This window comes from Schistocerca piceifrons, chromosome 3, assembly GCF_021461385.2.
Source record: "Schistocerca piceifrons isolate TAMUIC-IGC-003096 chromosome 3, iqSchPice1.1, whole genome shotgun sequence".
In the NCBI taxonomy this organism is placed as follows: Eukaryota; Metazoa; Arthropoda; class Insecta; order Orthoptera; family Acrididae; genus Schistocerca; species Schistocerca piceifrons.
Window position 1 is genome coordinate 682,327,604 of NC_060140.1, and position 18,761 is coordinate 682,346,364.

The window sequence follows — 18,761 nt, forward strand, 5'->3', positions numbered from 1 at the left end:
GGTTAGTGTTCATGTATATTTTATAGAAAGTTGTTTCAAAATTATTGTTAGTACCTATTGTGTTAAATTTAGCTATGTACAGATACCTGTTAGTCAAAAACAAGCATTACGTATTTAATTTGTTTAATAGTTCCATTTCAAACATCATGGAGAACTATTATGTAAATACTTGTACTTACTCGTACTTTATTTCAGTTTGTAGTTAAATGCTCAATTTCTTGTTTTTGTTATATCGGTTAATATAATGTTAGTGAAGTTGTATGAAATTAAAATAAGCAATCAACTTAATTATAAAATATGCTGATTAGTTTTGGTTTAATAAGGTGATGTTTTGATATTTCTAATACTTTTTTTACTTACCTTTCAGTATATTTTAAAGAAATTCCTGTTTGTTAAAGGTCAATTTGGTCAAACTAGGGCCATTAGTGAAAAACAAGAACCCGGAATAATTTTTTTTAACAGTGAACCCATCATCATCCCAGATTTATATTTTGCCATGTGATTTACAATAGTATGAAGTAGTTACGGAAATATTTTGAAAATTTTCAATTATGTACTTTTTGTAAAAAAATTAAAATTAAATCAAAATATTAATTAGTATTTTGAAAAAGGTTATTAATTAGAAGCTATGTTTTGTTGTATATCCCTGGAAAGAGCATGCAAAATGCTGCAAAATGATACCTTTCCCAGTTCTCTAGCTCAATTAGGGCAGCTACTAGGACAATTTAAAAAAAGTCCGTTCACACATTTTTGGCTGGTTTTTGAAAAGTTTACATAGCTATATTTCAGGAATGGTTTGAGATAAAAAATTGAAATTTGGTATTTTTCTTAGTCTCAGTGCCCACTATAAGTATACCAACTTTCAGCAAAATCTAAGAGGATGAGGTAAAATAGGTGTGTTGATTTGACATGGAATGACTCTACTATCTATCTGAACATCTAGAAATTTGAACTGTTCAGTTTCACTAATCATATGCCCATTCTGTGAAATTAAAATGTCAGGTTTTGTTGAATTGTGTGTTAGAAACTGTAAAAACTGAGTCTTACTGTGATTTAACGTTAGTTTACTTTCAACAAGCCATGAACTTAGGTCATGTATTGCACTGTTTGAAACCAAGCCAACGTTGCACACGACATCCTTTACTACCAAGCTAGTGTCATCAGCAAACAGAAATAATTTAAAGGTACCCGGAATACTAGAGGGCGTATCATTTAAATAAATAAGGAACAGGAATAGCCCCAACACTGATCCCCGGGGCACCCCCCACTTGACAGTACCCCACTCAGAACCCACATCACAGCGATTCTCAACATTGTGAATAATGACCTTCTGCTGCCTGTTGTTAAAGTATGAGGTGAACCATTTGTGAGCTACTCCCTGTATTCCACAATGGTCCAACGTCTGGAGCAATATTTTGTAATCAGCACAATCAAATGCCTTAGTTAAATCAAAAAAATATGCGAAGTGTTTGAAACATTTTGTTTAGCCCATACAGTACCTCACAGAGAAAAGAGAATAAAGCATTTTCAGTTGTTAAACAACTTCTAAAGCTAAAGTGTACATTTGATAGCAAATCACTGATATAAAATGATCAATTATCCTTACATACACAGCCATTTCAATAACTTGTGCAAACACTGATGGCACACAAATAGGTCTAAAATTATGTACATCATCCCTCTCTCTCTTTTTATAAAGCAGCTTTACTACTGAATACTTTAATCGCTCAGAAAACTGATCATTCTTAAAGGAAAAATTACAAATATGGCTAAATACAAGGCTAACGAGTGCAGCACAGTACTTTAATATTCTGCTAGACACTCCATCATAACCATGAGAGTCAGTCTTCAGTGATTTAATTATTGACTCACTCTCCCTCTTGTCTGTATCGCAGAGGAGTATTTCAGACATCATCTCGGAAAGGCATTTGTCAGGAAAGTTATATGATTTCCTTTAGAAACTAAATTTTTATTTAATTCACCAGCAATGCTCAGAAAATGATAGTTAAATACTGTACATATATCTGATTTACTGTACATATATCTGATTTATCAGTAACAGAAATATTTTTACTGTGAAGTGACTTTATATCGTCGACCCTGTACTGCTGACCAGACACTTCCTTCACAACTGATCATATAGTTTTAATTTTATCCTGTGAATTAGGTATTCTGTTTGCATACCACATACTCTTTGCCTTCCTAATAACATTTTTAAGCACCTTACAATACTGTTTGTAATGGACTACTGTAGCTTGATTGTGACTACTTCTAACATTTTGATATAATTTCCGCTTTGTTCTACAAGATATCCTTATCCCACTAGTCAGCCACCCGGGCTGCCTATTACTGCTAGTACCCCATTTACAACGTTCCAACGGAAAGCAACTCTCATAGAGCATGAGAAATGTGTTAAGGTAAGCATTATATTTATCATCTATGTTATCGGCACTATAAACATCCTGCCACTCTTGTTCCTTGACAAGGTTTAAAAAACTCTATTGCTGTCGGATTAACTTTCCTACATAGTTTGTAATTAAATATGACATTGGTTTGAGTACAAAAGTCCTTTAGTGTTAAAATTCGTGCATTATTGTCTGAAAGGTCTTCATGCTTTTACTAACAGAATGCTCATCTAGTAATGAAGAATGAATAAAAATATTGTCTATGGCTGTGCTACTGTTCCCCTGCACCCTAGTTGGAAAAAACAAAGTCTGCATCAGATCATATGAATTTAGGAGATCTACCAACATCCTTTTTCTTGCACCATCATATATAAAATTAATACTGAAGTCACCACATATAACTAATTCCTGGTACTTCCTACAAAGTTTCTCTAGCTTGAGCAGACATACTCTGAAGTCGGAGTTAAGGAACCTATAAACAACAACAATTAGAAGTTTAGTTTCACTAAATTCAGCTGCCACTGCACAACATTCATGTATCTGTTCAGTGCAGTGTCATGATACGTCTATGGACTCCTTGAGAAGCAGCCAGCTAATCTGTATCCTCGTAAAGGAAGCCTCTGAATTGTCAGATTATTTAAGTGGTGCTCTGACGTACCAATTATTTCAGAGTCAACATCTATAAGCAGTTCACTAACTTTATCTCTAATACCTGTTACATTTTGATGAAATATGATAATTTATTCTCTACTTGGAAACACTACATTCTCGGAATGTGAGCTCTTAGATAGAAGGACTTCCTCTAAGCAAGTATACCTAACAGCTGACTTCAGTCTAAAAAAGGTGCAGCTCTAACACCAACTACTACAGGAATTTTTCCATGAGTGACCCCACCACCACCACCACCACCACCACCCACTACACTGTCACTTATAAGCTTAGCCAGCCTCCCCTTCCCATACCTACTGAGGCGCACGTCATGCCTAGTGAAACCCAATCTAATGATAGACCCAACTGGCATGATGTGATCTATACCCTCTGCCAGCAACACCCTCTCCAGCCCCATGTTAATGCGCTTAACAGGCGCATTAAGGTGAGGCCAAACATGACGCTGAAACAGTTGCACGAAATGCACATTAAGGCCACCAGTTCGAGTAGCTATCTTTACCAGGTCACCACCTACATCATATTCCCTGGCCCTATCAAGACTTTTTCCTGCTCCACCCACTATCACTACCTGATCCTTCTTCGTAAAATTCCTACATAACTCCCCTATGCTGTCAGTCACTTGAGCCAACCCGGCACTAGGCTTCACAATGCTGGTGACCAACTTCTTTCTGTTAGACTTTGCAACTAACCTAGGCTTCCTAATTGCTGAGGACTGCTGCATGCTCCCTACATCTACAGCTACAAGAGGCTACGCATATACGCAAAGTAAAACTGTCTGAATACCTCCTCTTCCTAGATGCCTTCTTGCCAACTACCAGTTCCCATTCCCCACCATCCTTCACGACCCTCAACCTAGCTAGTTCCTTCTTTGCGCATTGTAACTGCACCTGAACGGCACAGATCTTATGCTCCTGCTCCTCTACGAACTTATTTCTACCACAGATTCTGTATTCCCAGGAGAGGACCTCACTAAAATGACCACTGGCTTCCCCACTGCATTCCCCCCAATGACAATACTTTGAACAAATCCCACACCACAACCCACTACTCTCAAAACCTATGACAGAGCCCACACTTCTCACTCATGGTAAAATTTTACAGTTACTGAAAAAAAACTATACGTCTATGTTACCAAAATTCAGTTACACCAGTAGCACTATTTATGGAACTAACAATAATGGTCGCCAAATTCTCTGCTTACGAAGAAAGCAACTACTTGTACAGGGTGTATAAGTGGACAAGGAAAAAAAATTCCTGGATTTTTCCCGGATCTCCCGGTTGAAGATACATTTCCTCACAGGTGAAAATACACTTTTGCCATGTTAAGTGACAGTATACTTTCCTTCAGAACTGTAAAACTTATCCTTTGGTAGGATATGGTTTTATACAGCAGTGTAAAATTTCCCGGCACATTAGAAAACGATACTCGGGGTGGGGGGGGGGGGGGGGGGTGGGGGGAACATTTTGGAAAGATCTTTGATGTGCAGCAACATGTATGCTGCATATTTTCGTATTACGACAGTATAAATTCAAATTCCACCAACAGGAAAAGTTAATGGTTTAAATTAATATTCACAGTGTTGCTACAAGAAAAGCAAAGCTTTCGCATATAATATTTGTCTCGAAGATTTATAAGCTACAAGAGAAGCTAAGCTTTCACTTATAATGTTGATCTGTTTAGCACATGTTACACTTTAAGATACATCACACAAATACGCCTGCAAAATTTTTAATACCGACATAAATCTCTGATCTTCTGGGCTCGAAATTATTCTAAATGGCTCGTTATCAAAGTGTTGATTTTTAAAAGAGACCAAACACTCTGTGATTTAAGAAATTCATCATACATTCTCGCACATAGTTCATTTTGCGTAACAGGAAATTTACTTTGAAAATAATGCTTTCCGAACAACAAATCGCAATATTTTCCCGTGACCTGTTAGAAATAGATTAATTTCAGCAGTTGTCAGAGAGCGCCAGATAAGAGGCGTCACCGCGATTGCCCAGCTACGGTGACGTAGAAAGCCCGTATGTTTGTATGTGTAAAACAATAAAAGATCTTGTCATAAAAGAAACAAGACATTAGAGGATACTCCAAGAGCGTCGGAATTTCGTGAACCATACTAAAACGCATAGCTCGCCTTACAGTGCACATTCCTATGTCCAGATTGCCAATGAGGTAGGCTCCTACCAGATATGAAGCTTTTCAGAGTGATTTTCGGGACGTAAATTTTCTTGGAGTACCCGTACTGTATTATCTCATGTTTGGTTCTTTATTATGGCATAATGCCATAAGTGCTAGAATTGAAAACGTGCACCTGAAATGCAGTGAACAGTTGAAACTAGCCAATAGTGTGGAATAAATTGACTGCCTCAGCAGGAAAGCTTAATAAAAGCCAAATTTATTTATCAAACTGACAAAAATAACTTCATTGTTCTTCAAGGCGAATAACGTTTGACTGTCAGAAAGGTGGAAATAAAATAAAATCTGACACTAGCAACATATTTTAGCCTTCTGGAATTATGTGAAGGTATTTTAATTCACTTGATAGCTCCCAGCCACAGAAATCCGTCTTGTTTTCATTTGACACGAGAGCAGTAATCGAAGAGGAAACAGAAAAATAACTAAATGTAAAAACGGGTCACGTGGAGACAACCCCCCCACCCCCACCCCCCAATCCACTTTAGCTCAGACTGCTCTGCGCATCAGAATGTCAAAAAAATTTAAAATAAAAACGACTTTTCAAAAATAAGTTCATTTTGTAGCGCACATCTTTCTGAAGAGTCTGATACATAAAACATATATGTAAGACACGTTATTTAGTATTAAGTGTGCAGTGCAGTGCCACACATCTTCAAACAACATTGTTATACCGCACGTCACTGTATTTCGCTCTGTGGAACTCAAACGTGTATATTTTGTGATGGATGCCATCAAACTATTTCAGGACAGTGGAAATTAAAATGTCCTGTAGCTCCTCTCCTGCTCCCAGTCGGTCAGTTTGACATCCTGCCCTCGCAATTAATAGTGAATAGGATTATTTGTAACCAGGAGAACAAGAACTTTTCAGAAAAACTGGACTCTTTATTGCCTATTAGTTAATAACTTGCTCTTCTATGTGACATAAAATTAAATAGAGGACAACTAAACCCAATAAAGACAAGAGACAGGCAAGAGAGTACATATTTCTTCAATCCTTGGGTCCTAGCGATTTTTCTCTCTAATCTTGCTACAGCTTTACATGACGTGCTTTCCTTTCTGCGAAAGGACTATTACCTTATCAAAGTTCGTCAAACGTTTTGCTACATGAAAAATTGAAATGTCGTTGTCTAATACTGTAAAAGCTGTTAATACAAATAGTAACCAACACTGGTGTGGTTTCTCGATCTGATTACGTCTACTTTGGCACTGTGTGCTGGAGAAAACAAAATAGGCCTTTCTAATATTGCACCAATTATGCGAGACTGTTTTGGCAATAATGATCATTTTTATAATACGTCAGAATATATTTCACGAAGTGCCAATAAGAAATACCTATTTGGCCGACTATAAACAAAATGCCTTACGTTAGGAAATAGTTCACATTTCATTACGCTCCAGTTTCTCAAGCATGAGACCGAAAAGTAGAACAACGAAATTTTTGTATAAATTTGGAATCGTCATATTCTTCCATAATGTGTGTGATGTCCCCTTTTCTTCTCCTTCCTCATTCTAACAAACAGTCTTCTCATGACTAATTCTGTAACTATTCCTACCACTGTCAAAACTCATTCTCCGGTTAACTTCACTAACCTTGCCACAATCACCAGTTTAGTTATCCAGCAATTATTCTCCGGTTAGCCGTTATTACGCGTTCATACGATGCGTTTTCAATGTTGCTCCCAGAATTGAACTTAAGCGGCTGATAGCCGGGGACTACAACTGGCCCTGTCTAGTGTAGCGATCTGACCAAAAAATTTCTGTCAAAATTTTACTTTCTTGGATACACCGAGAAGATAATACGTAATCTTCCTTACCTGTTAGTCGTTTATTTCCACTCTGGTAGTCTGAATCTATGGATTTCGCTAGTAATTATAACAACGCTGAACATTCGCAAACCGAATCAACCACATAAACAAGCAGCAGTTGGCATTCACCAGTTCGGCTTTATTCCGCTCAGCTCGTATAGCCCCATCCCGTTTTGTCTGCAGGAAAGTTTATTTCTAGAAGTGACGACGATTCCCCTGGCAGAGAATCACGTACATTATGAACGCATTCAAAAATCAACTTAAAATTCATTCAGTAATCAACTTAGAATGTGTTCAAAACCCAGCAGGGGTGTGTTTCAAAATCGTATGAATAATCGATAGACCGATGTGCGCTGGATGCTAGGCGCTTTGTGAAACAAGGATTTTTTCCTCAAGAATATGAAATTGCCCCCTCACTCCGAAATTGCTGTTCGGTTCAGATACCCTGCTTTGCCCCCACTCCCCACTAGATCCGGTCTACTGCGCACACGTGAATCTGGCAGGTTGGGCGCGCCAGTAAAATTTTTCCGCGTACCGTGTGGCTGGTTGCTCCTACTGCTGCTTACACAGCCAACAGCCACATTTCTGTAGCCAGAAGTGGGAGAAGGTACTACTCATACGCCACTCAACTGCGCATGTGCATGAGCCTGCTCGTAACTAATTAAATGAGTCTAATGTAAACAGTTGTGACGTCACGCTAATCGAAGGCAATTTGTTGTTATGAAGCATTGCATAGTCTTCTGAAAGCCTTTGACACATTTTGCTGTTGGGAGATGCGTGTACAAGCACTGTGTTACTTTATATGGCGCATTTTCTTTGCAATTTAAGTTTTATTTTCGTTTTTTTCTCTCATTCATGTTTTAATGCTGCAGTATTATTCTGCCATAGTGGGATACAGTAACATCCTTTGTTAGAGTAGCGGTTCTTACCAGTCAAAATTACAAAAATTTAACTGAAAACTAAAACAATGAAAAATTCACGGGTTTTTCCCGGTTTTCTCCCGGATGAAAAAGTTTCCGGGTTATTCCTGGATCTCCCGGTTGTCCCGGGTTGTATACACCCTGTTGTATTAATACAACTACACCACAGCTAATACCAATACCAACAAAACTTCACAAAATTATTAGCTAAAACCAAAAAATTCAAACGGCCACTGGAACACTAAACGAAGTTAAAACACTGAATGAAAATTTTAGTGAAATATTTCTCTAGAAACATGAGAAACGTCAGTTGAAAACTAAAGCATGAAATTTACTAAACGACTTCAATGTACAGAAAACTCTAAAAAACACACACAGCAAGCAAACGTTTCCAAAGGTTTCTTAAATCGTTATTTTATCACAAACGGCATGAAACACCGCTGAAAACTATTAAATTTAATAACTGTATAACAGTGCACAAATAAGTTTGTCAGCACTTAGCTTTATAACTGCTACAGCTGGGAAATTATCGCCCCCTTTGTACACTCCCTGTCATATCAAAAATATTTGAAAAAACTGCTGCCTTACAGATACAAAGCTTCATCACACAGAATGATATCATTTCATATTACCAATTTGGCTTCCAACAAGGCAAAAACACAGTAGATGCGATAAATGAGTTGACTGAAAAGTTACTTCATCACTAGATACAAAAGTTAATGTCACAGGAATATTCTGTGATCTTACAAAAGCATTTGACTCTGTAAACCATGCCCTGATGCCTCTCAAACTCCACAGGTATGGAATAAGGGATATTGCTTTCAAATGGTTTGAATCATATCTCCTGGAGAGGAAAAAAAGGGTAGTAATCATATCAAATGGAGCAGATTACTTCTCAGCATGGTTAACTGTGTCACAAGGTGTTCCTCAAGGCTCAGTCTTTGGACCTATTTCATTCCTGTTCTATGTAAACGGCTTACCTCTCAATACAAATACTCATTTAACTTTGTTTGCAGATGATACTTCTGCTCTAATTGAAAATGAAAACTGTGACAATATATCACAGAGTGTCATGAATGTGTTAAGTAACTTGAAAACATGGTTCAGTCTAAATGACTTAAGGCTTAACATTTCAAAAACCCACACGATGAGTTCTAAAACCAAACAGTAAAAAACTGAAGAAATATGTATCACTCACAACAATCAAAAAATGGAAGAACCTGACTCAGTCAGATTCCTGGGAATAAAAATAGACAGAACTTTGAGTTGGAATTTTCATATAGAATATATAGCAAATAAATTAAACAGCCTTGCATTTGCAATGGGAATTTTAGTCTGTGCCACTGATATGGCCACCAGGAAAATAGCATACTATAGCTATTTTGAATCTATTATTCAATATGGCATAATTTTTTTGGAAAACCTCAGAAACATAATGCAAATTTTAAAGTTGCAAAAAAGAATCATTCGCAACATGTGTTCTGCATAGCCGAAGGCATCATGTTGACCATTATTTAAAGACCTAAAAATATTAACTGTCCCCTCTTTATACATCTTTGAGGTGGTTCTTTTCCTACGCAGCAGAGCTGATCTATTAAAAAAAACATCATTTTGAACACTCATACAACACAAGGCATAAAGAAAACTTAAAACTGCATGCTCAGACTCCTCAGTATATGGCCATGAAAATTCACAACACAACAAAAGGGTGTGACATAATGAGTATGAAGATAAATACTTTAAAAAGCAAGTTACACAATCTTCTAATTGAACGATGCTACTACTCTGTGGAAGATTTCATGAAGGACAAAGTGATACTCTGAGCTGGATCCCTAAAATGGAATAAAAATTTATGATAAGTTATAGTACATGTAAATACTGTAAGTTTGACAAATTTTAAATATATAAATTCTCCACAAAGTATTATTGTAAGGGTGACAAAAGTTCAAATAAGCTAACTGTAACTTTGACATGTCTCCTGTACATCAGACATATGTTCTAAAATTGTGTATGTTAGGAGATGAATAAAACACATTTCACTCCTAGATAATCCTTACAAAGCAGTCTGATTTCGGAATCTCTGTCTAACCATGATATAGTCCACCAAGAATCTTCTGACACTCCAGGTCTTTCCCAAGTATCCCTCCTCCTAACGTGAATTTTTAATGGTGTAATTTCTACAACTAGCGAATTTTTGTAGCAAAACTGTTTTCTATTACAGCACATCAGTCGCGCATGATTCTGTGCATGTATATAAATCTATCTCTTTCTCTCTCTAGTTGGAGCTGATTTGCTTCTGGTTCTGATGAGAGAAAACACATCATTGAATTTTCACAGTAACTCACACTGCCCAACCTTTCTATTCATCATTATTCACCTGACCAGAAATGCCAATCTTCTTTCAATTTCACTCCTCTGACCCACACTATCACACTATATCTAGACTGAGCCTTTGCATTTACTTTTGCACATTTTCTAGCTTCCCTGCCACATTTAGACTTCAGACACTCCACACCCCAATTCATAGAATATTACTCTTTCGTTGACTCTTCGATCTTTTTCTCACAATCACTTCCCCTTGGCATATCCTGATGGGGAATTAATCCAGAAACTTTTGTCAATGGAGAGACCATGACTGTTTTATTACAGGCCACATGTCTCGTGGATACACAATGACAACTAGCACAATAATAGAAAAAATTACCTTTGTTTAAATTGACTTTATAGCATAGAAAGGAGTGAATGATGCAACTACAAAAATCTTTTATCATTACCCAATGATATTAAAAGCGTGACATACAACAAAGTTAAATTTGAAAGTAAGCTGAAAAAGTTCCTTTCTGGTAATTCCTTCATTTACAGGGGAATTATTAAACCATGTGAAATGAAATCATCAAAACTTCTGAACAGTTTACTTTACGATGTTCAGACTGCATGGTTGGCCACGGAAGATGATGGGATTAGTACGTACTGTATGGTGTGGTTTAGCAATAAAGCCCACTTTCATTTGGGAGACAGAGAATCTGCATTTCATGATCAAGAAGTCTCTTCACCCTCAACAGGTGATGGCACATTGACTACCGAACAGCACGTGAAGGTTTTGGAAGATAATTTCATCCCCATTTTCCAAAGTGACCCTTATTTCAACAAGATGTGGTTCATGCGAGACGGAGCTCAACCCCATTGAAGCAGGAGAGTGTTTGGTGTACTGGAGAAGCACTTGGGGAACCGCATTCTAGCTCTGGAGTACCCAGAGGCCACTGGCTTCGGCCTCGATTGGCCGCCATATTCTCTGGATCCGAACACCTGCAACTTCGTTTTGTGGGGCTATATTAAAGACAAGGTATATAACAATAGCCCCAAAACCATTGCTGAGCTGAAAACAGCCATTCAGATCAACAACAGCGTTGTTCTGAAACTTCAGCAGGTCATGCAGAATTTCACTATTCGTCTGCACCCCATCATCGTCAACGATATCAATGATATCAAAGATGTAATAACATAAATCCGAATATCTGTAGTGATGTTTACATGTTGAATAAAGTGTGCACATGCTGTAGTTTGTAACCTTTTTTTTTCCTTCTCCCCCATATAGTTCAATAATTGTCACCCTGTAGAAACTAGTAGCATATTTAGTACAAAAGCTTTACACACACACTTGTTATCAAAATAAATACTGTATCCTTTTATGTGCTTTCATCTGTAAATAGTCAGCATGCAATCAAATTTAAATATCAATTATGTCAGTATACTGTAAACTACCTCAATTCAATATCATTATGATATATCATCCAAAGTGACTCCTGGAGCATGTAACTGATAACTAATAACATTAATTTCTTTGGCATTTCTCTTACTTACAATGGGTCCAACCTATCACATTTTATTCCACTTAAATCTGTTTTCTTCCTACAGTCATCTTTAATGTTTCTTCTTCTTCTTCTTCTTCTTCTTCTTCTTCTCCTTCTTTTTCAACACATGAGCTTCAAATGACAAACATTTTACCTTAATTTCTATTCCTAAATGTCCAACAGTTATCCGATTCAAAAACTGTACATTCTATTTTATTAATTTCAATCATGTCTGTCAAATACACAGGTAAGGGTCTTAACTGTTAATTCAGCCATTTAGTTTTTGTAAAATTAAACAGTAGATGCCAAAATTAGCTTAAAAAATTAATTACCTTTAGCAATGTTGGCATAGGTAATCCACATATCTAATACTTTCCGCCAATGCAGTGGCATTCCGCATTTGAACTTAGATCCAATTTCTGCAGGCAAACCTGGAAAAAGGTAACAAAAATATACTACACCTGTATCTAGATTGTAAAAAAATTCTACTTACCTAGTTTCAGCAGACCCAATACAAAAAGAAATAAAAGGTGACACAATGCAGGTTTCCTTCATTTGTAATACAGCTTCCATTTATGCAAATTCCCATTTCATACTTAGATTTATGACTGTAAGTTCAACCTGCTCTGCCGTACGCCCCTTTCTTACATATTTTGGTTTAATTAAAATAACCCAACAGAAAAAAAATGCACAACCACTATAACTGAAGAGTGAGATAAAATTATGTCAAAATTGTTCATAATAATAATGGTAATATTAAAACAGAGAAAATAAAATATAGCATAGCACTGAGACAGGTGGTATACAGATACAGCACCGGACATTATTCTGTCAGCAAGGAGTTGACATTGCTGTCACACTCTGGAGGTGAGAGTTCTCCTTTGTATCCATAAAACACTCAAGCAAATCTATTCATAGCTGATTTTCTAATGAATTTCCTACTGCAAAATCGCATGCCAGCTGAGAGAGAGGGGGTGGGGATTATTGTGTATACATATGGTGTTATGCACTCAGGAGAAAAAGGGATGGATCACAATCTCCATTCCAAACATATGTCTATTAGCTCAGACAAGAGATGGGCAAACATGATCATCTTTGGAAACCATTCATTTTTACTCATTCATCACCATTACTTTATCTAATTGTGTATGCTATACGGATTTCACACAGTTCATTTCTACATGGATTGGAGGCCAGCTCGTGAAAAGGAGAGGGGTTGGGGTAATAAAATTTCTTAGAAGGCATCACATTAGTTGAGTGAAGTGATGCGCTAGTGACTGCAACCCAGGTACAGAGAGGTCAGAGCAAGCTGAACAGAAATAGGGATTATGGAACCTGCTTACAACAGGGTGCGGACCACCCCAGCCATCACTTTTGAGGAAAGCTCAATGTCTTAACAAATACAATCTTTTTATTTTATTTCATTAACAGGAAATTACATATATTTCTGTGAGCATTGCTAGCATGAAATAATTGGAAGTAAGCTGTCATCTCTCAAACCAACATTAATAGTTCTCTTTAACAATTTTTGGGTGTATCAAACTGTCACACTAACTGTATGGGAAGTAAAGATTTATTTGGAAAAATCGTGACTTCTGACACAGGAGCTGAGAAACTGAGTATTAAAATTAGAAACTTTGTACCAACAATGGTGGCCACTACATGAATATGCTGGAGTACTTAAAATTATAATAATGCACGGAAAGTTCTCGTTAATAGTAACGAATTATTTAGGAATAAAGGGACGATCCACCAAAAGGCAGAAGTGTCATTGACAAATACACAAACAAAAGGTATAGAGCTTTGTTTGCTAGATTTTGGAATGAAATTCCTTTCTAAAGCTGTAGGAGAAACATGCGCACGCACGCACGCGCGTGCGTGTGCGCGTGCGTGCGTGCGCGTGTTTCTCCTATAGCTTTAGAAAGGAATTTCATTCCAAAATCTAGCAAACAAAGCTCTACACACACACACACACACACACACACACACACACGCTCACACGCACACGCACGCACACACACACACACACACACACACACACACACACACACACACACACACACACACACACACTTACTCACATGCACGTGCCTGTCTCCTTACATTGTGCTCATTTGACTACCAGCTCCACTTAAAATTATTTTTCACACAAATGTATTTGAAAATAAAAGGAAAAAAAGCACTACTTTATGCATTCATGTGGAAGCAATTCCCAGAAAAAGTCATCCAACTGTGGATCTAAGCAGAAGGTACTAGTTCCAAAAGAGTTGAACATGCTGTCATTCTTTACATGACAATCCCTCCTTTCTGAATATTTTCCCTTCAGGCATGGGCAGCTAATTTATAGTCTCCAATGTTTAACATTTGGATTCCAATATTCACATAGTGATCTGGTAGACATAATACAACTTTTGACATTCTAGATCATGTGAACAGATATGTCATTAACATTCTGATGCATCACAGAAAGCTTCTTGAAATACGTTTCTTTTGTCAGTTGGTTGGGTTTAAGGGATTAAACAGCACAATCATCAATACCTTGGTCAAGAAGCAGTTCTTCTGGAGTTACTGACATCAGTCAGAAATTTGATCGAATTATGAAATATGTAGGAGTGGTAAAATTGAGGCACTGAAGGCAATAAACCTGAGAAACAATTTAATGAGAAGTGACAGTATATGGGTCAGGCCAGTAAATAGTTCAGCAAGTGAACTAGGGGCTCCCAGGGTTTATCTGTGGAGAGAGAAATCTGACCTGCTTCTGCCAAAGCAGAAAGGGTGAAGCCACTGAGAGAGTAGAGATTGCTTTCTAGCCAGGAGATATTTAACAGTAAAAGTGAGAAGTAATGGACATCAGTTGTATCAAGAATAAGAAAACAAAGTGAGAGAAATAATATCAGCAAGAGGATGAGCCATGCAAATGTGTCCAAAGACTCTACATATGATGGGAGCTGTCCCTCCCACAGCTGTCCCATTACCAATCCATTACTGTCAAAAGTGTTACACAGGTGTACAGCATCCTCCAGTCATTAGAGTCCTATCCCTAAAAGGGAGAATAGGGTGCACACGAAAAATAAATTACCACACCTAAAATAAATCAAAACAGAACAAAAAATGGATGACTGATGGAGCTGGCAAAAGAGTACAGTCAAGGGTTCTCCAGTTCCAGCAAGCAGCAGAAGACACCCCAACGCCAACCACTTCGACCTCACAGCAGTTTAAACTGTTCTACCTCAGAATAAAATCCAGTTTCATAGCGGAAACAACGTACGACTTCAACAGTCCATGAGCCATTCATCAATATTAGAGGTAAAAATCTGGAAGACCACACTTAACATGGAAAGCCAAAAGGAGTAGGTCTCCCACCAAGACATGAAATAGTGTTTGTTCAGCTCCACAGCTACAATGCAGGGGTGGCTCATTATGTAAGGTAAAACTATCAATTAATTTGATACAATCAATGAAGAGGTAATATAAGATAGTGGACTCATTCTGGGAGGAATGGAAGTAGTAGTGGTAGTGTAAAATTTATTAGAGGGGGCAGCAGCCCAGCAGATGATGTTCCATCTCAGAGTAAGGGGAGGTCTTATTTGCATCCACAAATACACACCCTGGGATCGCCAAAGCAAATGTGGACACTAATCGATTCTCTAGCCTTACATTCGATCAGTTCATTCCCTGGGATACTCTCAAGATTTTGGACTCAGAGAAAGGCAACTGGGTATGCACTATGACTAATGCCATCCTCTCCAGGGAAGCGAAAATGACTGTGGATGAGGAGCTGGTGAGGTTATGGCATGGAATTCCATGTGTCATTACACTGCAGATCATGAAATAAATAATTTGGCATCTTGGATTTTTGCCTCATGGGTAGGAACTTGGCCGATGATATGTGTTACTGTTATATGCCACAAGCAGAACAAAGCAGCCACCATACTGCTTGGCGTTAAATTTCATATTTGGTAGGTTTTATTTCTCATGGCGTACATGGTATGAATATAAATTGTTTGAAAGCATCAGCAAATTGAAGAGCCCCTCAGAAAGTGCTGTTTTAGCTACCATTTGTTATAATACAATGATAGGAAACTAAGTATTCATAGATAATGGCTTCATGTTGCTGATGTTTTTAGTGTTGTAACTTGAGTGCAACAAAAATTAATGATTTCAATGCTATGGCACAATGATTGCCTACCAAAAGCACATCTTTTCTGGTACAATTACCATATTAAATATGAATTAATGACATTTGTAGGCACAGTTCTTGAATTGTGTATGTCATTTACAGTGGCCCAGTAGCTATGCCACAACTGTAACACATGTGCTGGTATTCTTTAGAGAATACAGCACAACCCTGGCCAGCACTACCTTCCTTCAATGACATGCTTTGATGCATGGTTTGTGGTAAGCACACTTGATATACAAAATATGTAATATTCATATCAAAGGAAACACGGTTAGGCTGTATCAGGTCATAATATCAAAAATGAGTATATTCACGATTTGTACAGTTTGATGTTAAAAACAGTGTGCACTGTGCGTTGGATTCAAGAACACCAGAGCAACAATGGTGGACAGGGTATCATAATGTTAAAAGCTGGTCACCATACGCGCAAAGCTGATGGCCATGCCATGCTGTCAGATGTTGTCGCTGGGATAGCAGCCTTTAATTATTATTAAAAAAGATATTGTATTGTAGAAAAGAAAAAAAGATGAAAGACTCTGTATGATATTAATTCATGTATCAGTTGTTGTCTGGTTGTGTTCACAGAATTAAATAGCACATATACATGTGAGCAACCTGAGTTTCAGTTATTACATTGACAATACAAATGTGTTATGGAGAATGAATAAAAATGAACAGAAGATGTTATTAATGGAAATTTAAAACCTTTGTTGAGAAGTTACTTGTTGCAAGGTTGTTTGTGAAAGATGCTCATCATGTTACATCTTATCCAGATCATGTCATTGAACAGAACCTAAATCATAAATTGAGTGAGGCTGAGAAAAAGGGAAGTGGACTATCTTGAAGACAGATGATTTTTAGTGCAATGACTTCGGCTGTTGGAGGCAGTATTAGCACCCATGATCAATTTAGAAAGGCTAGTACATGCTCTTTAAGTGAAATACAGTTTTCAAAAGTGAAAAGGTGCCATAACTTTTCACACTGGTGTACCGTTAGCTCAAAGACGTGAGTTACATAGCTGCACTTATGACTGATTAGTTGCATGTGCTAATATCACTCGTTGCCTTAGCAACAGATGACAATAACTATATGATGACATCCCTCATTTGCAAAGATGATGGGGTATACAGGATGGTCAAGGAACCATTGAATGGTGATAGGAGACTGTCTACAAGACTAGTGCAAACGACACTGATAGCCAGACACACCCCATAATGATGAACAACAGGTCAAACAGTTTCAAAGTGGAAGGAGCCATTGAGCCATAAACTTCACAAGCATAATCTAGTCTGGACAAAACCAGAGTATGATGAAGATGGAAAAGACAAAGTCTGCAACCGAAAATGTGTGGGCCACGAGGCAAAGAGCATTAAACTTCCACACACAGGTAATCTTCAGGTGGTTAATATGGGGTAGCAGTGTCAGCTTTTTATCAAAAATAAGGCCCAAGTAATGGGGACTGTGCTCCAACATCTAGGTGCTCGTTCCCTAAATAAAATTCTGGATCAGAGTGTACTGTGGGTTGACAGCAAAACTGCATAACCCGCATTTTGGAGGGAGAAAACTGGAAGCCATGGGAGAGGGCCTATCCAGTGGCCCATCAGATATAGTGCATTGGAGCAGGTGTTCTGCAAATGTTACCGAGTGGGAGCTGCAAAAATCGTCAATGTTAAATGCCAGAATAACCAGATGGCCAACAGAGGTTACGAGCACATTCATGACAATGACGAAGAGTGTGACACTTAAAACAGAACCCTGGGGCTGTGTCAAGTGAAGAGGTAAGAGCCTGCAAGAACCCATTCAGTGAAGTGTTCATTGCAGGATTCAGCTTGGTGAGGGTAAAAACAGAGGGGGGGTTTCTTCAGCTCAGTGCTTCTGCCGGAGAAACATAGCAGGATAGGAAGTGGACGCCGATGGTACCGCAAAGTGTGTCATGAAATGTTCTGCAAGTACCGCTGGATCAGTACAAAGAGCACCCTGTAGGATAAGACCTTGGACAGTTGATTGTCAGTGATGACCTAGAAGGCTATGGAGTTTGGACCAAATCTGCAATGAAGAGACATACATCCCCAGGGAGGAAACATAGTGCTACCAGCCTTTAGCAAGCCTTAGCATGAATCTGCTTCATATCGATAAGGCTGGTCTGTGAACAGTGACATTCAAATCACAGCAGGGCCTGTTGGCCATCCTAGATAGAGAATGCTACCTCTTTGATCGATGACCAGGATCTGTAGGAGGACCTGTAGGCAGGGCGATAGCAGTGCCAGTGGCATGAAAAATAGTTTCAGAGATGTCTCACACAAATGCAACAATGCAATCTGAAAGAGAGGCACAAAGCGCATAGCAAACATATATAAAGGCCAATTGGCTCTGTGGAATGCCCAACATGGTGGCCTGTCTGCCGGGCAGCAGCAGGGGAATGATAGAATTCACCAGAAAGTGATCACTGTCACAAAGATCATCATGGGGTGACCAGTGTCAGAAAGCCACCTGTGCAGGGGAGGAGATCGTGGGATTGATAGCGGAAAAGGAAAAGGTGCTGTGAGTGGTACTGAAGTGGGTAGGGGAAGCTTCATTGAGGACACAAATCAAAGCCTGTAAGAAATTGTTCAATCAATCGAAATGGCACTCCCTCAAAGAGTGTAGCATGCACTGAAATCCCGAGGAGGAGATACGGGGGCAAGAGTTGCTGTATTAAGGGAGGCAGGCCAACAAAAGGAAGTGGTCT

At 38.2% G+C, this 18,761-nt stretch overlaps 1 protein-coding gene across 5 annotated transcripts in view; it reads right to left on the reverse strand.

The window, feature by feature from the left end:
- LOC124787781 overlaps positions 1-18,761 on the reverse strand; it is a 340,611-nt gene that overhangs the window by 129,149 nt on the left and 192,701 nt on the right. For all 5 annotated transcript variants that reach the window (XR_007016010.1, XM_047254678.1, XM_047254679.1 and 2 more), the window contains one exon: positions 12,186-12,284. Coding sequence is in view for 4 of the 5 variants with exons in the window: in XM_047254678.1 (XP_047110634.1) it covers positions 12,186-12,284 (99 nt within the window). In the remaining variant the exon portion in view is untranslated. The remainder of the gene's footprint in view (positions 1-12,185; positions 12,285-18,761) is intronic.